General features: G+C 42.0%; 1 protein-coding gene across 4 annotated transcripts in view; it reads right to left on the bottom strand.

Moving 5' to 3' along the window:
- Positions 1-814: 814 nt before the first annotated feature.
- LOC145769419 (uncharacterized) overlaps positions 815-17547 on the bottom strand; it is a 39656-nt gene continuing 22923 nt past the window's right edge. For 3 of the 4 annotated variants that reach the window (XM_082581058.1, XM_082581059.1, XM_082581061.1), the window contains exons 41-65: positions 17229-17448; positions 16886-17008; positions 16742-16797; positions 16101-16429; positions 15778-15900; positions 15466-15593; positions 14480-14572; positions 13920-14007; positions 13531-13771; positions 13184-13268; positions 12570-12645; positions 12118-12225; positions 11897-12004; positions 11199-11442; positions 10530-11002; positions 9984-10131; positions 9199-9690; positions 8586-8842; positions 7951-8055; positions 7332-7629; positions 6902-7044; positions 6544-6669; positions 6041-6187; positions 5808-5946; positions 815-1715 (exon numbers count right to left, since the gene is read on the bottom strand). In XM_082581058.1, coding sequence (XP_082437184.1) covers positions 1600-1715; positions 5808-5946; positions 6041-6187; positions 6544-6669; positions 6902-7044; positions 7332-7629; positions 7951-8055; positions 8586-8842; positions 9199-9690; positions 9984-10131; positions 10530-11002; positions 11199-11442; positions 11897-12004; positions 12118-12225; positions 12570-12645; positions 13184-13268; positions 13531-13771; positions 13920-14007; positions 14480-14572; positions 15466-15593; positions 15778-15900; positions 16101-16429; positions 16742-16797; positions 16886-17008; positions 17229-17448 — 4466 coding nt within the window. In that variant the 3' untranslated portion in view covers positions 815-1599. The remainder of the gene's footprint in view (positions 1716-5807; positions 5947-6040; positions 6188-6543; positions 6670-6901; positions 7045-7331; positions 7630-7950; positions 8056-8585; positions 8843-9198; positions 9691-9983; positions 10132-10529; positions 11003-11198; positions 11443-11896; positions 12005-12117; positions 12226-12569; positions 12646-13183; positions 13269-13530; positions 13772-13919; positions 14008-14479; positions 14573-15465; positions 15594-15777; positions 15901-16100; positions 16430-16741; positions 16798-16885; positions 17009-17228; positions 17449-17547) is intronic. The other variant, XM_082581060.1, reaches the window with a different exon arrangement.

Genomic DNA, 17547 nt, shown 5'->3' with positions numbered 1-17547 from the left:
GGGGGGAGGGGGTTCAAGCAAAACGTTACGTAACGCTTTCGAGTATGGAATGGTAGTTTTTTGTGCTGAATTCGTAGTGAAAAAGCGTTACATGGGGAAGGGGGGGGGGTCAAAAATTCGGAAAAAAAGCGTTACGTAATATTTGAACGTTCCCTTAGCGTATGGAGCGTATCGAGTGACTTCACTTTTTTATGACAGGGGTGAGAATCGAACCCATGTCATCGAAATGTATTTCCTAACCATAACCCACTAAACCACGCGGACTTCACTTGCACTTAAGCTTGCGTCAATTACTTTTTGCATACAAGGTGCCGCTGTCCTTGAAGTGGGTTGCTTAAACGCACATCCAGAAGGTAAAACGACCGCTTCTTGATCTTGACGTCTCTTCGCAAAATTAATTCATGTACGCAACAGCAGGGCTGTGAAGTCGGAGGGATTTCGCTGAGTGTGGAGTCGTTGAAAGAAAGGCCATCTCCGACTTGATACAAAACGATGAATACCATTCTTGTTTGTAATCTTTTGTTTTAAATATTGTCACTTGCTCTCCATATTGCCCTCTAAAACTTTTAGCCAACTAAAACTTGCAAGTGTTTATTTTTGTCAGTTTTTGTGAAAGTTGCCGTTTCTATTTCGATCACAACTTCAATGAAATTAAATCTAGAAAAATTGACAGGACAAAACTTGGTACGGTAACACTGAACTTAGAGTCGACCAGTTATAAACTCAAAAGTCAGAGTCGTATATTTTTCGTCCGAGTCCACAGCCCTGCGCAAGAGTCTGTTTTCTGATTTTCTGTTCCAATTTCACGCAGAAAAACTGTTTCACTTCAGCGCTTACTGTTCCAATTTCTTGAAAAAACTTAGGACAGCAATAAACGAAACACTCAAAACACAACAACCAGTCAAAGTTTCAGTTAAATGCTTTGAGAGAAGTTCCCGGAAAGGAGAGATCGCTGATAATTACAAGCAGCGGATGACCTGTGTTTGGGTCCGAACAATGTTGGAAAAGATTTTGGACTTTGTGTAAAAAGGTAAAACACATGTAAGTGTCACAAAATGTTGCTTAATTGGGGAATTCATTTCATTAAAACGCGGCCATTTCATAATCAGCAGCAAAAAACACAAAAATACAGCCAACTTGTCACAATATACATCACGTCATAGGCAGGTGTCACCTAAAAGAAAAGTAAAAGGCAAAAAACAACAACGGACAACATGAGAATGCCGGTGAGTTGCTATGTACAGGACTGCATTGAAATAAGAAAATTGATTCGCTAAAATGATCACAAAATGCTTTCCACGTAGACGTAGGCAAAATACGCAAAGATGGCTGTTAGATCACGATCAGCCTTTGTACAACAACAATAATAATAATAATGATAATATGTACAAAGAGTACCAAAGTTTTGAAATGGAGGAATGTGCCAGACGGGTTTCAAACATCAATGTACAGTACCATGCCTAGCTCCACAATACGTTCCTGGAACAATATTTCCACCCACTGTTAGAATAGACCCAAGGAGGAATGAACCACAAGAACGACGACGCGTCCCGCAGTGATCACCTTGACAGCTTATTACAAGACATTTCCAGTATGCCCTCAGTGCTTATGCTTGTCAGGAGACTGACGATCTTTGCCAGAGGAACTGCCGCCGGAAAATTGCGTCAAATCCATGGGTTGCTCGTCCGTCGGGCCTCTTGATTGGCTTCTTCCACCTAAAAAATATAAAGTTGAAGAGTAAATTAAATCAAATATAGTTATTACTATCTGAAGCCTTTACAAATTGTTTCACCTAACGGATCATCAGAAGGTCTTATAATAAGACCTTCTGATGATCCGTTAGGTGAAACAATTTGTAAAGGCTTCAGATAGTAATAACTATATTTGATTTAATTTGCTCTGCTTTGCTTTTTTGCTTAGCATTGAGCACTTTTTTGTAGTATTGATAGTTTTCATTGTTTTAAAGTTGAAGAGTTGTACCTGTACTGAAAAGTAGAGCACCACCTCCACTAACTGTACGGTAAAGGCAAAGGTGGTCCCATACTTGATTCAAGTGTTGGATATGAGAAGATAAGGTGCTCATTGCATTAAGCCTTCGGCACTAAAGGGAGTAGGGTGGCCAGTTCCTTTCTCTCGGCCGCCTTTCTTGCAGCAATCATGCCCACCCAATTTATTACACCCTAGGTAGAAGTGAGCGGTGTTTTCAACAGCCAGCTGAAGCTGGGAGTGGAACCAGGTTTGCATAATTGGAAAGCTAACGCCTTATCCGTTGCGTCATTCCACCACAGTATTGTAGAGCCCGTAAAATTAAAAAAAATGATTTGTTTGTAACATGGATTGGGAAACGTTTCAAAGTAGGGTTTTGTGTTTTGTGGCCGTGCTAACTACTGATATATAGTAGGGTGTTTCATTTTTTCACCATTTTTGAAATTCAAAATGCCTGGGGTCCCATCTGGTGGTATTTGGGGAAAAAAGTTTACACCCCAATTTTTTTCAATTATGACGTCATATTGAGGTGGTCCATGAGGTTTGAAATTTTTGGGCCTCAAAATCTCGACATTTGGCCGTATCTCCGGAACCACTCATCATAGATCGGCAAAATTAGCATCAAAATGCGCAGAAGGGTCGGTTTCCTATACCTGATATAGAGAATATTAAGGTCTATCTGCTTCAAAAAAGTTATTTCAAAAAATCTGATTTTCGATCTATTTTCTCCTGATGAACAGAGATCAGGTGATCAAGATAAAAAGTTTTTCTGTATTTTTCCACTCTTGGAAGCTGTTATTGCGTAATAATAGTTGGTGTTAAGGTTTCAGTACTAGGCTTGTCTAGTCTTGCTATCTGGTTAAGCAAAGCCCCATCTTGCATTGCTCCGGGACCCTTCTTGGCGCCGTCCACAAAAGAAATGACATCGGAAAGATATATTTCGTTTATGTGGAACATGCATTTAATGGTATGAACATCATGACCAACTTCATCATTAAAATAATTGACCAGTCGAGTATTGACTCCGGACTTTTTTCTTGTATTGAGAGCAGTCGTATCAGCCATGACTGAATAGTGAATATACTTGGGATAGGTGAACTTTGCAAGCCTCCTGGATGATGGTGTCAAAAATCAGTGCTGCAGTGACTGACACACTTTTGGGAAAATATTTAACAGCAAGCACACTTTCGTGCTTCATGCCATTATTATCAACAAGTTGACCCAAGAAAACGTATCGATCTATTTTATCGACAACGCGCCCATCATAACATAACTGTATGGTAGAAGCTGAGTTGAGAAGGTACTCACTTTCCATGAGAGATTTTTCTTTTGTTTTTTGTCGTTGGCGGTATACTGTCGAAGGTGATGCAGCTATTTGATCTTTTCCAAGAACCGACCTTATAAGATCTGATTGTTGGCGTACCGAAGTCATCCTACGATCAGCAAGTAAACAACTTCTATCATTTAATGAAAAAGAATGTAAGCTACTTTCTTGTACAATTTTCTCCCAACAGCTGGTTTCAGAGACTCATATTCCCTATCATCTTTCCAATTTATATCCCCATCAGAGTCACTTTCGCTACTGTGTAGACATCTAACTGCTTCACTTCTTTTTCTCTGTTTCGAACATAGTAGTGCCGATGGTTTGGCAGATTGTATGCCAGAAGTGCTGGGTTGTTCAACTTCACTGCTCGTTTCCCACCTCCTTTTATGATTCCCTTTTATGATTTTATGATTCCCATTCCAAAGCCTTTTCTACATGGTTGACATCTATGCCACCGATAAACATTTTTCGATCTTTTCACTGATCTTTCAAGAAAGCGATTTCTTTCTCCTGGACTCGGTTTTCGAGTTCACAGCTGCAAGAGAGTTTCTTTTGAAAAACAACCGGATTTTCGGTGATCGAACACTTCACTTACATGCACAATTGCACATATATCGAACAAGTTCTGCAACCATTCTTGATTAACCTCATTACCTCTGCGTTTCATTTCTTTCTTGCTGCATTGTAGGATACTTCTCTATCACGTCTTTTAACTTGGCTTCAATTCTCTGTTTGCTAAGCACTGGAAGACCAGCTTTTTTCCATATGCCAACTACATCTTTCAGCAGTTCATCTCTCAAATCTTTGAAATGGGGTATTTTCTTCAAAAACTTGGGATTAGTTTCGGCTACCGTACTTTCTTCTTCAAGTAAAAATAGTAATGACTAGGCTATATCTGAATCAAGGGGAAGCACATTTTTCTCCGATTCCTTGAAGTTTTACATCGACTTACTGATACTTGACCTTAATGCCATAATGACACTTAATCAAAATCTAAAGCAGGTGAGCAGCATACCTCTTCCTCAACGGTCACATTATAATATCCTCGACGAAGGATAGCCATCATCATTATAATAGTAATATCTTCAATTATTACCCTTTCGTCTCTTGCAAAACGAACAAGGACTATTATTACGCAATAGCAGGTTCTAAGAGTGGAAAAATACAGAAAAACTGATTATCTTGATCACCTGAAATCTGTTCATCAGGAGAAAATAGACCGAAAATCCGATTTTTTTAAATAACTTTTTCTTTGAAGCAGATAGACCTTAATATTCTCTACATCAGGTATAGGAAACCGACCCTTCTGCGCATTTTGATGCTAATTTTGTCGATTTATGTTGAGTGGTTCCGGAGATAGGGCCAAATTTCGAGATTTTGAGGCCCAAAAATTTCAAACCTCATGGACCACCTCAATATGACGTCATAATTGAAAAAAATTGGGGTGTAAATTTTTTTCCCCAAATACCACCAGATGGGACCCCAGGCATTTTGAATTTCAAAAATGGTGAAAAAATGAAACACCCTAATATATAGCCTACTACATAATTTTTCATTCAGGCACGTTTTAAACCTTTCAAGGTTTTGCCACCTTTTCCCGTTCATTAACGTGCTGGTAGGTCTATGTCGATTTTTGTAGTTAGTATCTTTTTCGTCCCGGACGCGTTAATGACAAAAAATAAAATGATTGATTGATTGAAGTGAACCTCCCAACCAGTAGCGTGTTCAGTTCACCGCAGCCCTGGAGTAGCGATTAAGGCGCTTGTGTAGTGAAACTCATGCAATCCGTAAAACGTTCCGTTTATCTCTACCAAGAGTGCAATAATTTGGGTGAGCATAATTGCTGAAGGAAAGACGGTCGAGAGAAAGGAACTGGCAACCAAACTCTCGTTAGTGCCGATGGCGCAATAATATTGTCGTCGGCACCAGTGGCAGAGTGGTTAGCGCGTTGGACTCGCAGTTGAAAGCCTGCATGTTCGACTCCAGCCACCCGCACTGCTGTCGTTTCTCTGGGTAAGAAACTTTACGATAATTGCCTCTACCCAGTGATCGATTTCGAGTAATGGGTAGTACCAAATTTAAGTTATAAGTAGAGTAGACAACCGGAAACAGACATTGCCGTCGGCTGCAGCGTGGGTCAGGTGTACGTCGGATGCATAGCGCTCAAGTCCGCTTTCCCGCAATGCAGGATAAAGATATGAAAAACAAACAAACACATATTCTCTTTCTTCAATGATTAGTGTCAAGTATGAGACTATCTTTAGCTTCAGACGTCCCACCCTACAATCGGACAGAAACAAATTCGTGAATTCAAGAAGGGCCCAATTTCCACAGTGGTTTTCGAGATAAATGCGTTTTAGATACGATACGAGTTGGAAAAAACACAAAAAATGCAATTTGAAAAAAAGTGGAATTGGGCCCTTTTTGAATTCACGTATTCAAATGCATTTGTCGAAACAAAAGCTCTACGAAAATGTAATCAATAAAATCATCTCACTGGAAGTTGGTTTGTGAGAAACTGAAGATGATGATGAGCTTCCTCGTCGTTTTTCACGCTTCTGAGTCGACGTAGACGCGGAGGAGGAGGATGGGAGTTTAGGAGGATCTATGTTCGGGAGACCTCCAAACGCAGCAAGCTGAAAAAGTAAAAAAAAATTATTTTTGGAAATTTATGACAAGTAAAGCAAGATAATGACTTTCATCTAACGCAGTGAACAGATGAAGACTCACTTGAGCGGCAAGAAGCTCAGGATTCATCATGTCCATGGGGAACATGCTGCTCTGGCCTCCCATCATCATGGGAGGAAACATCATGGGATTAGCTCCTCCCGCTCCGGCAAGGAATGGATTCTGCAAGCCAGAAAGACCTCCACTCTGCTGCAAAACCAACATGTGATCCAGATCAAATACACAAAAATAGTCATCAAACTCACAAGAAACAGCGCATAATTTTGTAGCCTCTTTGAACAAATGTTAGATTGATGTAAAATCACATAATAACTATACTTTAGCGCTGTAACATCAAAATCTGTCCCCTTTGCAATGATTCAACGTCTTCAGACGATGTTGCTGGTAGGAAGGTTTTCACTTAAAAATAATTTTCAAACGCTAAATCATTTTTACTAATAATTTTTTATGACAATTATTTAATTTATTAAAAGGGACTTAAGAGCATATTTTTTTTAACTTCACAAACGGTTTTATTTCAATCACTGTCACCTCCTAGTACTCACCTGAAGAGCTGCCAGGGCTTCTGCCATGGGGTCTACAGGGAGGGAAGACTGGCTGCTCTGAGGCTTGAAGGAAGTTGATGACGATGATGAGCGGTGACTGCTCCGTTCTCCGTGGCGTTCGTTGTGCTAAGATAACAGTATGCTTGGATCATCATCATTGACGGGTTGATTAGAGGTCTTTTCAACACTGTAACGACTTACCAAAAACTGTTTTACCAAAACGTGATTTACTTCTTTGTTAAATGCATAAAGGAAAAGTGTGCGCGCTGCACGTTGCTCGTAAAAACAACAACGAATTTTTCACAAAACATCCGTGTCCCGTATGCAACAGCAGCATATAGCCAAAGAGACAACTGACCTTTTTACTCTTTCGTCCTCTGCTGCCATCTGACGACGACCTATCCTGACCGGACGAGCGCTGGTCCTTTTTGGCAGGAGGCGGTGGAGTTTGCGAAAGAGCGGCCATTGCAGCAACCGCGGCGGCATCTTGACCAGGGAAGCCTAAAAGAATCAGAACGGTCGTTGACAAAGAGGGGCAATGGGACATACATGTTCACTACACATTCTTTATTTCTACCAAGAACTTTTTAGCAAAAATGACCAATTTTGCTTTCGAAATGTGACACTACAAATCTCCATACGCATGAAGATTAGAGCGTGTGCATTCTGTGCACTGTGCAAGCTACACAATTGTTTAAAATTCTGTAGCAGAAAAACAACCGTTAAAGCTTTACTCTGTGCCTGAAAGGTAAAATAAACATGCCAATTATTATAAACAATATACTAACCCCCAAAAAATGGGAACATAGGAAATCCAGACGCGGCCAGTGCTTTCATGTCCATCTGGCCCTGGCCGCCTGGCATTTGTTGCAGGGCTGCCATCATCTGCATAGGGTCGGACATCATTCCTTGGCCCTGCATTAGGCCGGGAAACATGGCCGGTGGCAGTCCCCCCAAAGCAGCGGCCATCGCTGCGTTGCTCGGTAATGAGGAGGAAAGCTGTTGGGAAGAGGATGCAGAGTATTTGTCAGGACTTGAAGATCTTCCCGGCGTCAATCTCGTGTGGAGATCTTTTGGCAAGAATTTCTGGGAAAAAAATGAAATTTTTAAAGTTGTTCACCGCCGCACTGCCGCTTGAGATACACACGCCATCACACCAATCTATAAATGCGGGTTCGATGCCCCGTTGAGACACCAAACGCTCTGGTGGTAAAAATGGTGATGACATTTTAACTTAGCAAGATGGCGTCTCAGCATTGCAAAACTAGATTTTGTTACTACTTGATGAGTTTGCGCTTTGGTGGCAAAGTTGGGTTACTATTCCAAAGCGTCAAACGAAGACATGATATTTTTGTTTGGATTGCTTCATTATTTGACCAGAAATCAATAGATTAGCAGATAACTTACAGATTTCCTTATCACTGTTGACCAGTCTGGAGCAACAACAACATCTGGATGTGACCTCAAGTACTCCGCCAGTGTTTGAAGCTCAGGAGCATGTCTCCCAGAGAGCTGCCCAAGAAAAAAAATTCAATGATCAAAAAAAGTTCCAATGACATGGAAACAGAAAAGTTCTCCTGTGTGAGTGGTGAGTTACGCAAGCCATACATGATTGCTTGATAAACAAAGTAAATATCTCCACAACTTCTCCTGCATAATAATACTGATCAAGGCATAACCTTAGTCAGCAGATCAGGCCTACGTTGAATCAATGTAAGAAACATCTGGTTCGCCAGATGAAAGCTATTGTTCAGCCACTGGAGTCAAAGTAACACAACAGAAACCTGTTCTACCGAGACCTATGCACAACACTGAGTATTTCTTGTAAGTTAACTTTTTTTCGCCACTTAATGCAATACAAGTTAACTGAATGCAACACATGGCTGATTATGAAGTAAAGATACGCTACGGGTGTTCTCGTTTTTATACAATTTCTTAAAAATACCATTGCCAGATACCAACAAGCTAGTCAATCTAACGAACATCATATTATAAAATACAAACGTTCTGTGCTTGTCGTATGACTCAAGAGCGGTGCTCACCTTTTTCCCTGTTGTGATGTTAACGACCGTCACCCTCTCGTCGCCGGTCAGTTGGCTGGGATCGGTAGGAGGATTCTTGTCGTGCCGGCGAGGAGGCGGTGATGTCCGGCCGGAAGCAGACGATTGAGTCGGGCTTGACGAGTCGCTTCGGCGCTTGTCATCAGACCTGCTCGATGGCTTGAGACCGGTGGCCCCGGCTAGAAGATCGGGATTCATGGCACCCGGTAAAAAGCCACCAGCGATTAAAGCAGCAACGTCTGTAAGTTTAAATTGCTGTTTTAAAGGAGGATAGTAACACAATTATCAGCACTGAGACGTAATTGCACAAGCACGCTGTGCACGTTGGCGATTAATTGAGGTGACAGCTGACAACGATACCACTTTAAGTATCATGAGCGGCATGACTGATCACAACGAAAGAGGATGATTTCGCAACCCCACACATAAACACCATGGCACGATTAAAAGAGATTCTTCGACTGTTTCTTTGCAACATCGAACTTTGTCTGCATATTAAATTGCTCTACACATATACTATAGTTTACATACCACAAAGTTATAAAAAAAAAGGAAATTACAACTAGAACTTAACTATTGAACTATATTAACTAACCTGGTGGCATACTGGCAAGATTATTGAGTATTTCAGGTGGTAAGCTAAACAACGCTGCAGCAGCAGGATCTGTCAAACCCGCTGCTGCTGCGGCGTTCATTTGCTGCAGCAGAGCCATGTCCGTCAACTGTTGCTGCTGCTGCTGCTTCAAGCTTGAAGAGGTGGGTGTGGCCGATTGCCGGCTCATTGCTGGGGAGGTGGAGGGCACGGGGTTTGGGACGGCGAAATCGCTTTGTTTTGATTTGTCTCGAGTCCGGTTCGATTCGCTGCTGCCCTCGAGTTGCTCGCTTTTATGTGGTTCGACGAGCTTTTTGGCGTTCTTTAGAAGAACGGCAGCCTCATCAAAAATGTCTTTTTGCTTCGAGTCCTTGGTAGGAGGAACGCTGGACGTGGATCCAGACGATGTCCGGTCGCTTTCGCCTTCAGTTTCCTGTTTCTTGGATCCGTTGTCATCGAGTTGCTGTCGCAAGGCTTGATAGTCCACCACAAAACCTACAAAAACGTCATTGCAATCTCATCAGCTCGAGTACTTAAGCATCTCATAGCAAAGTATGGCAGGAATCTTCCCAGACAGCAAAGTCCGTCTGCAGACTTTGAATCAAAGTAAAAATGACGGATTTTGTTCTTTGAGTTAATAACATTTTTGAAAGTGGACACAAGTTAACTTTCTTGCCTTCCAGTTCCCATAACTCTTTTCTATCATAAAGTTTACCACAGCATTTGACCTTTTGCAAGACTGACACAACCAACCACAGAAAGAAAACAAACCAAACATGGCCGCTTACCTTGGTTCTCCTTCAGCCAATCAGCGAGGTCCTTGTTGAGAGGAGCATTCTTCCCTGACAACCGTACACCTTCATTGTTGTTGTGGACTGGTATCCGTGTGTCCGGGGGGAGCATGGCGGGGGAGACAAACTTGGACTTTCTTGATTTCTTCAACACAAATAACCGTTTTGTGATATTCATGTTTCGCAGATCAAAATAACTAATTACATCGACCGAAAGAAAGGTTATACGACAAAATGATTTTCGGTGAAAGCCGCGCGGTAAGTGAAGGGCTCAATTATTACAAGACATGGTGAGTGGTAGGTTTTCATTTATTCGAACGTTTCGTCAACTAGACAGCTGACTTCTTCAATGGCTCACTGTCTAACATACTATTTTTTCGTATTGCATAGCGATAGAAACGAAACGTCTGAATGCAAAGGATCACTTACATATGAATTATATAGGAACATGTGAACATTGTGAAACTTTAAGTTAGCTAGTTGTTGAAAAATTTCATCAATCTCGATGTGTAAAGAGAATGTGTGAAACAACTGAAATTGTACCTTTCCGGAGCCAGAAGGACCCCCTGATGATTTCCCAGGACTCTCCTCAGTTGCTTTTCCAAGTCCGAACATCGCATCCAGCTTGCTCACTCCTCTCTTCTTGGAGAAAGGTTTATCTGGGATTAAACTGGAAATTCGTTTTTCATCCGAACGAGATGATGACAATATACTGGGTGACGTATCGCTTAGTTTTGATGACGTGTCTTGGCGCGAATCGCTGTCTTTCGGTTGGTCATGTTTGCTCTGTGACGTGGGTGGCATCAGAAGACCCGGCCACATTTCCGGCATCATTGCAAGCTCTGCTGGGAGTCCCATGCTTTTCAATACCTTCTCCATTTCACCTGGAGGAGGAAGAGAAAGATGTGCGGGGATTTGAGGAAGAGTGTCGGCCTTTGAAACGTTGATGGACTGATAAGGATCGACCATTGGAAACATTGGGAACATGGCTGCCATCGCTGATACTGGATCGATCCCTAGTTGAAAAAAAAAAATTTAAGATTTTCTCTTTTTTGATTGACAGCTGAAGATAAACCGATATGATTAAACAAACTTAACCACTTTTGACATAAAATGCAGTAACTCTATAAAAAATTCTTCTTTTTTGTTAACAGATGAAGATAAAACTAAAGATCAAATAAACATTTTAATAAAATAAAAGAGAACTTCTACCTCGCTTTGCAGCATCCTGCATCAGCTGCTGCATGGAGGGATTGGTCAAAGCCATGATCTGCTCAGGAGTGGGCATGAATTGTTGCGCCTGAGAGGTCTTCAGCAAGTCAGAGCTCGACTTAGCGCTCTCCTTCTGACGAGATTGGGAGGAGGATGGGGAGTGATGATGGGGGTAGCCACCAGGTGGCCTCGTGCGACTTCTACTACTCGATTGTTCTGACTTCGTGTCCGCCTTGGCAAGCTCCTGGAAATATGACTCAGAAATAAAAACAAATTCACGTTTATCACTTCAAAATGAAAGGACTTTAATTCAAAATGAAAAATCTACATTTCCAAAACGAAATTCTAATAACGAAACACCACAAAAATATTTTTCGTTGTACCGTATCCAAGTTTTAGCCCAGTAGTGGAAGATTGAGATTTTGACAGGAATGCAAGGAAGCCAATCTTCATGTCCACCATCAGAAATGCCTTTAGGTGTTTTACCAAAAGCTCAGCCACATGCTCTTGAGCGGTGTCGAACAGGCTTCCTTGCGAAAGTCGTAAGAGAGCTTTCACCACTCAGCTGTGCAGTCCGACAGAAGCGATTGAAAAAAAAATATTTCGTCGAAACTGCATCTCTGATATTATGAGCAAGTCTTGATAATCAAAGCATGAGCGTGATTGCACTTAGACATTGAAGTAAAAGCTTTACAAACCCTCAGATTGGCAAGCAGGGAGGCCGAACTGTTGCCAGATCCATTGTCGAGGTTCGTGGCGCTTGGTTTGCCTGATGATTTCGACAACGCCAGCTCGGATCGCGGGCTCTGAAAATCGCAGCCGGAAGTTGGTTTGAAAATTTACGTTTTACACATTCTCACACATCGAAAAGCATCTATCATGGCGGATAATAATTAATTGCAAATAATTAACGCGTCACCTGTGACGCGAAAACTCCAGCGGCGGAACTACTAGCAGGATAGGACTGGTTTCCACCAGCCATTAGCTGTTCGATCTTTCGCTGCAGGCTCTTGTCCAACGGAGGCAACTGAACAAAGAGACACAAGTTGAGAATTAGATCAGTGACTGTCTAAGCTTCACAGCACAGACTTGAAGTGTCGAAAAGACGCGGACCCCCAGAACAAACAACTAGTTCAAACACGCAAGGGGTTGGCTTGACATGCGAGATCTTGCCGTTGATTGGATTTTTTATCGGCTTTTCATGGAACATTGGCTCAGGGGACCCCCTTTTAAAACTCCGTCTTAGATTATGACGTCAAATACCGTAAAAAAAAAGTCATACTTAGTCAATCGCCATACTTATTAAAACCAAATAGACTCATTATCGTCCCCATACCCTATATAGATGTCTATCACAAATCTTGTACTCACCGATTGGTTGGGAAACGAGATGTTAGGTGAGCCTGATGTGGGCGCCGAGTGGTCTGCCCGCTTCTTTCGACGGCCCCTGGATGTAAAAAGTTCATTAAATCAGCTATGAAGAATGCAACCTCTCAACAGGTGACAAGGATCGTCACAAACAATTGCTCAAACTACCATTAATGTGAGAGACGTTAATTCAACCGATAAGTTGTAAAAACAACGCTGCATAGCACCATTGCTTGTTGAAAGAAATTGGCAGTTTTTTGTTTGATACGCAAGTTTGTCGGTAAGCATAAAGCAAAGGGTAGTGAAAGTTTGGCATGTACTTGGGAGCACCGACGTTGACAACTTGAAGGTTCAAATTCAAATATTGCCATTAAGTTATTTCACCACGATGTACGGCTCCGGAAGAGGAAGAAAGAAGGTCGCCCTGCAGCGCATGCCGAGAGTGCTGGCTTGATCATGCCGTGATGTTTGCTCACAGAGTCACGTGTCTGTTAAATGAGCTGGTGAGGTGACCCAGACAGCAAACTCCGTTACTTTCTCATTCATTCAACGTCTGCAGACGCAAAATCTAAAAATGACGGATTTGCTGTCTGGGATAAACAGCAGGCTTCAATTACCTTCGAGAGGGGTATGACGACCGAGGGGTTGTTTCATTTGACGCCAGTAGTTGTGCCATGGCGGCCTGGAGCTGTTTGTCGTTACCTGAGCATAGAAAGTTTGTCATTGATAACTTCTCGTAATGCAAACACTACAAAATTAGTTGGAAACACTGCAATGCTTCGGAAATATTCGCTAAGTCCTTGAGCTACGACGTTTCAAAACAAAACACCGAACGGAAGGCGTGAAAGCGTTATAAGAATGTAACATGACGCCTTAACAAACCTTTATCAGCTACAAAACATCGCACAACATACAGATTGGAGAAACGTTTCTTAGCCGCAATACAGATGTGGACTACACATACCTGGGATGCCTCCCATATCGTGGCCACCTGTTGGTAACACGCTGGTGTGACTGGGTAAAACCGGGGTCCCACGGCCTTCGCTTAGGGGAGTTGAAGACTGGGATCGACTAGAAGAAAAGCCCCCAGAAGCGGTGTCGGTGGGGTTGGACATGGCTGGGAGCAAGGACTGGTTTGTATGAGGCCACTCTCCATTTATGACGCAAAAACAGACTTGCTCGACACGCTGGATCAAAGTTCGGTCCTGAAAAGTTAATGATTGATGGTAACATATTGACATCACCAAACGATACGCCATTTAAATGGCTATAAACGCCAATAGATTATACCAAACGTATCTCGTAACCCAAAGTTTAAACATGACTCCACTACTTTAAACGCGGTTATCTCACCTTCGGCCATCGTCCATTCATTTGGTTGATAGCGAACGGCGACATGTGGTGAGGACCGCCGTAGCTTGAAGCGATCACGTTGTACACGCTGTGACCAACACAAGAGTGGATGACGTGTTTAGATGAAAGTCTTAGTTTTGAATGTATTTAAAAAAAACTTTCGCGAAGTGCCACCCGTAAGCACCAATACGAAAAACTATACTTGTCACAATTATTGTAATCAAGACTCTATTTGTTTCTCGGCAGCCGATTTGTAGCAAGAATTGACAGCGATAGACACGTGTTTCGCCCATGAGGGTGGGCTCATCAGTATCGCACCGTATTCTAGCCACAAGATATTCGACCGCCGCTTTACCGGTCAGTTTAACTCTTATCTTTGTGGAAACTGGAAAGAAAAGAGCCAACAAAACCAGCAGGCGCCAGGGCAGAGGACATTGTGAAGAAAGGGGCGTTTTCTTCCCGGCTATGAAAAGATACGAGAGCTCTTTCTGATGAAGATTTGATATCGATTTCATTGCGACCAGCATACTATGGAAGCAATAGGAATGGACAGCACTTACTCTTGTGGTGTTGGTGGTGTTTGTGACGTCATCGGTTGGCTGGTCTTCGATCGAAGCGACATTTGAAGAGCTCGTTTGATATCCGCTCCGTCGCTGCAAAGCATAATATTTCACCATTGCCATCACCAACGCAACTAGACCTGTACTGAAGCCAATACACTTTCCAAGTTCTGGTCGACTAATCAGCTCATCAATCACAATAAGGACACCGGTGCTCAGACACAAGACAATACGAAAAAGTATTATGTTTGCTAACAGCATCGTGTGACTTGTTTTATTTTTTTTGTTTTTTTTTAAGCATTTTTGACCGACGAATTATTTAATGTATACAATAAAAACAACATTGTTAAATTATAAATTCACATAAACCCCTGGCAATGCGTTTGGGTTTTTTAAAAACGAGAAGTGTCACTTAACATATCAGCTAAACCAGTGCTTTCCAACCGGTGGGTCGCAAAGCATTTCTGAATGTGAAAATTTTCTAAACTATACCAACATTACTATGAATCTCACAAGCCGCAGTTTGGTCTTGAGCAGTACTGCGCCTTCGCTATCGCTACCTTATCTTCACTTCATTTGTTTACTTTCCATTTGCATGAATTGTGCACCCTGTTTTCTATTAGATCGGGAAATTATTGCATTATCATTACGTAACAATTATGTAACAAATTAGATGTGTTGTGTCGCATTAACTATTTCAGTACGTACGCCAGTAGTAAAGATGCCATAATAAAGATGTCATATCTCATTGTGGGTCGCACAATAAAACGTGCATTAAAAGTGGGTCGCGAATTGAAAAAGGTTGGGAAGCACTGGGCTAAACAACATGCAGTCGTCAAAGCGAGAAACAATAAAATGTTTTGCGCAGCATGATTACAAGAACGGCGGTAGTCAGACAGCAAATTCCGTCATTTTTACATTGATTCAACGTCTTCAGACATCGATTTGCCGTCTGAGTAGTCGTCTTGAGCTGCAGACTATCATACCGCATGTCAGAGGCTTCTTCTTTGACATCATGTCCTAGCTTGACGTCACTGGAAGCAGGTGGCTTGCTTTCGTCATCGGGAACCTGGTCACCTTGAGTGACATCAAAAGTCTTTTCCTGGGGCTGGTCCTGCATTGGGATTGTCATCATGTGAGACAAGAACGTGACCACACACTTACATGACTACGCGGTGAACACAAGAAAAGAACACGGAGAAATGGGAAATTTTTTTAAAAAATGTTCAAGAAGTCTTACAAGTTACTACATTGGAAGATTAACTTAAAAGTTAAAGTTGCAAATGATCAGCTCTCACCTCAACAGGATTTTCCTGCTTTTCAGGAGTTTTCTCGTTTTCGTTTGTCTTCTTTGCATCATTTGAGTCTTCCTCCTTTTGTTCGCTCCCTTCGATCGTGCTTGCATCTTCATTGTTCTTCTCCTGTATTGTCGAAGCAATGGAAGGATTATTATACGTTGAATGACGCTTCATAAATGTTTGGATACATTCACTACTCGCTAGCTATATTTTGAACAAACTCTTTATTTCAAATATTACAATATTTGTCCCCCTCAATAGTTACCTGTGCCCTCCTAAAGTTTTATTTTTAGCTACATCACTGAATAAAACAAACTACCAACCTTTTCATCCTCAACATCTTCTGATGCTTTTGTCTCCTCATCAGCTTTTGATTCTGTGTCCACATCATTAGGCTTCGATTCTGTGTCTACTTCTTTTGGCTCATCAACTTCCATGACCTCCTCCACTTTTTCTTTCAAGTTATCATCCGTTGATCCATCCTCCTTGTTCTCCTCTTCTTTCACTTGCTTCCCATCAATGGTTTCCTCCTTTTTCTCATCTGCATCTTTCTCTTCATCTTGTTTTTCACTTTTTGGATCAGCATCTTTTAGTAGATCAGCCTCCTTCTTCAAAGATTCCTTGCTTTCCGTCAGTTCCATTTTTATCAAAGCTGAAACAAACACAAGTGGACCTTGTTGCATTGGATCAGCCAACATACTGGTACATTAAATTAGCCGACAGATTTGTGAAAGTCCAGTAATGAGGAGTTCTCCGGATGCGTGTAGTTACGCAAAGCAATACCGCACTTGCAATCAGAACAAAGTATATGAAATTGCAAGATTAAGCCTTCACAAGAGGTTTTCTTGGACTGAGGAAAGAGACTATATCTGATAACACTCAGCGGAGATAACTCGAATTGCCTTTATCCCAGAGCTGTGAGATAGCAATTAATTATTACCACGAATATTGAGCGAAGGCCTACCTTCCCTCGCCTCCTGTTGTTCCTTCATGTTCTTCATCTTGTTCTCAAGGTCGGTTCTGCATGAGGAAAAATAATTTAAATCACAGAATGCAAAACAAAATATTGAAAAACAAGTTCAGTGCAAACTGGTGACACAATATTTACTTTTCTTCGTTAAGAACTTTCTGCTTCATCGCCATCGGGTCAGCTTCGTACTCCCGCATGGCTTGTAGGAATGTCAGGCTTGGGTCGTTCAGCGTGTGGATCTCGGTCCTAGTCACACCGTGCCTGGATATATGGCACAAAATGTGATAGACATATGAAGGAAACTGCCGCTGCCTTGTCGGCTCAAAACATAAGAAATTTGACACAAATTGTACCAAAAAATAAAGCGTTTTGGGTTCAAAACGAGGTGAAGTATTCACGGCAACTGCTCTTCTTCCGTCATAAATGCGATTCCAGGTATACTGAAAGTGATGCAACTTCATGGTTGTGTTGTGGTACTCACTTGTCCATTGCAACCAGGAGTTCGTAGTCATGAACGCCATGTTGCCACCAGAGCGGCATCTCAGCGCTCCGTTGGCACAACTTTAATCTTTTCTGGAGTTTCGGATGCACAAGGACGTTGGAGCGGACTTTGTCAAGAAGCCGGATGCGATAGAGGGTCCGAGAGGCACGCTCCTCGGTAATAGGATCTACATCAATGTTGGGGATCTCTTCATCAAGACCTATAAAAGAAGATCGATTATCTCTCTGAAGGGGGTAAGATCCCATCTCGAGGAGTAGGTTTGGAAAGCAAACTAGTGGGTGCAACTGAGCAAAGTTGG

Source organism: Aplidium turbinatum, chromosome 4 (genome assembly GCF_918807975.1).
Source record: "Aplidium turbinatum chromosome 4, kaAplTurb1.1, whole genome shotgun sequence".
NCBI classification, from domain to species: Eukaryota; Metazoa; Chordata; class Ascidiacea; order Aplousobranchia; family Polyclinidae; genus Aplidium; species Aplidium turbinatum.
This window is presented reverse-complemented; position numbering and strand designations above follow the sequence as displayed.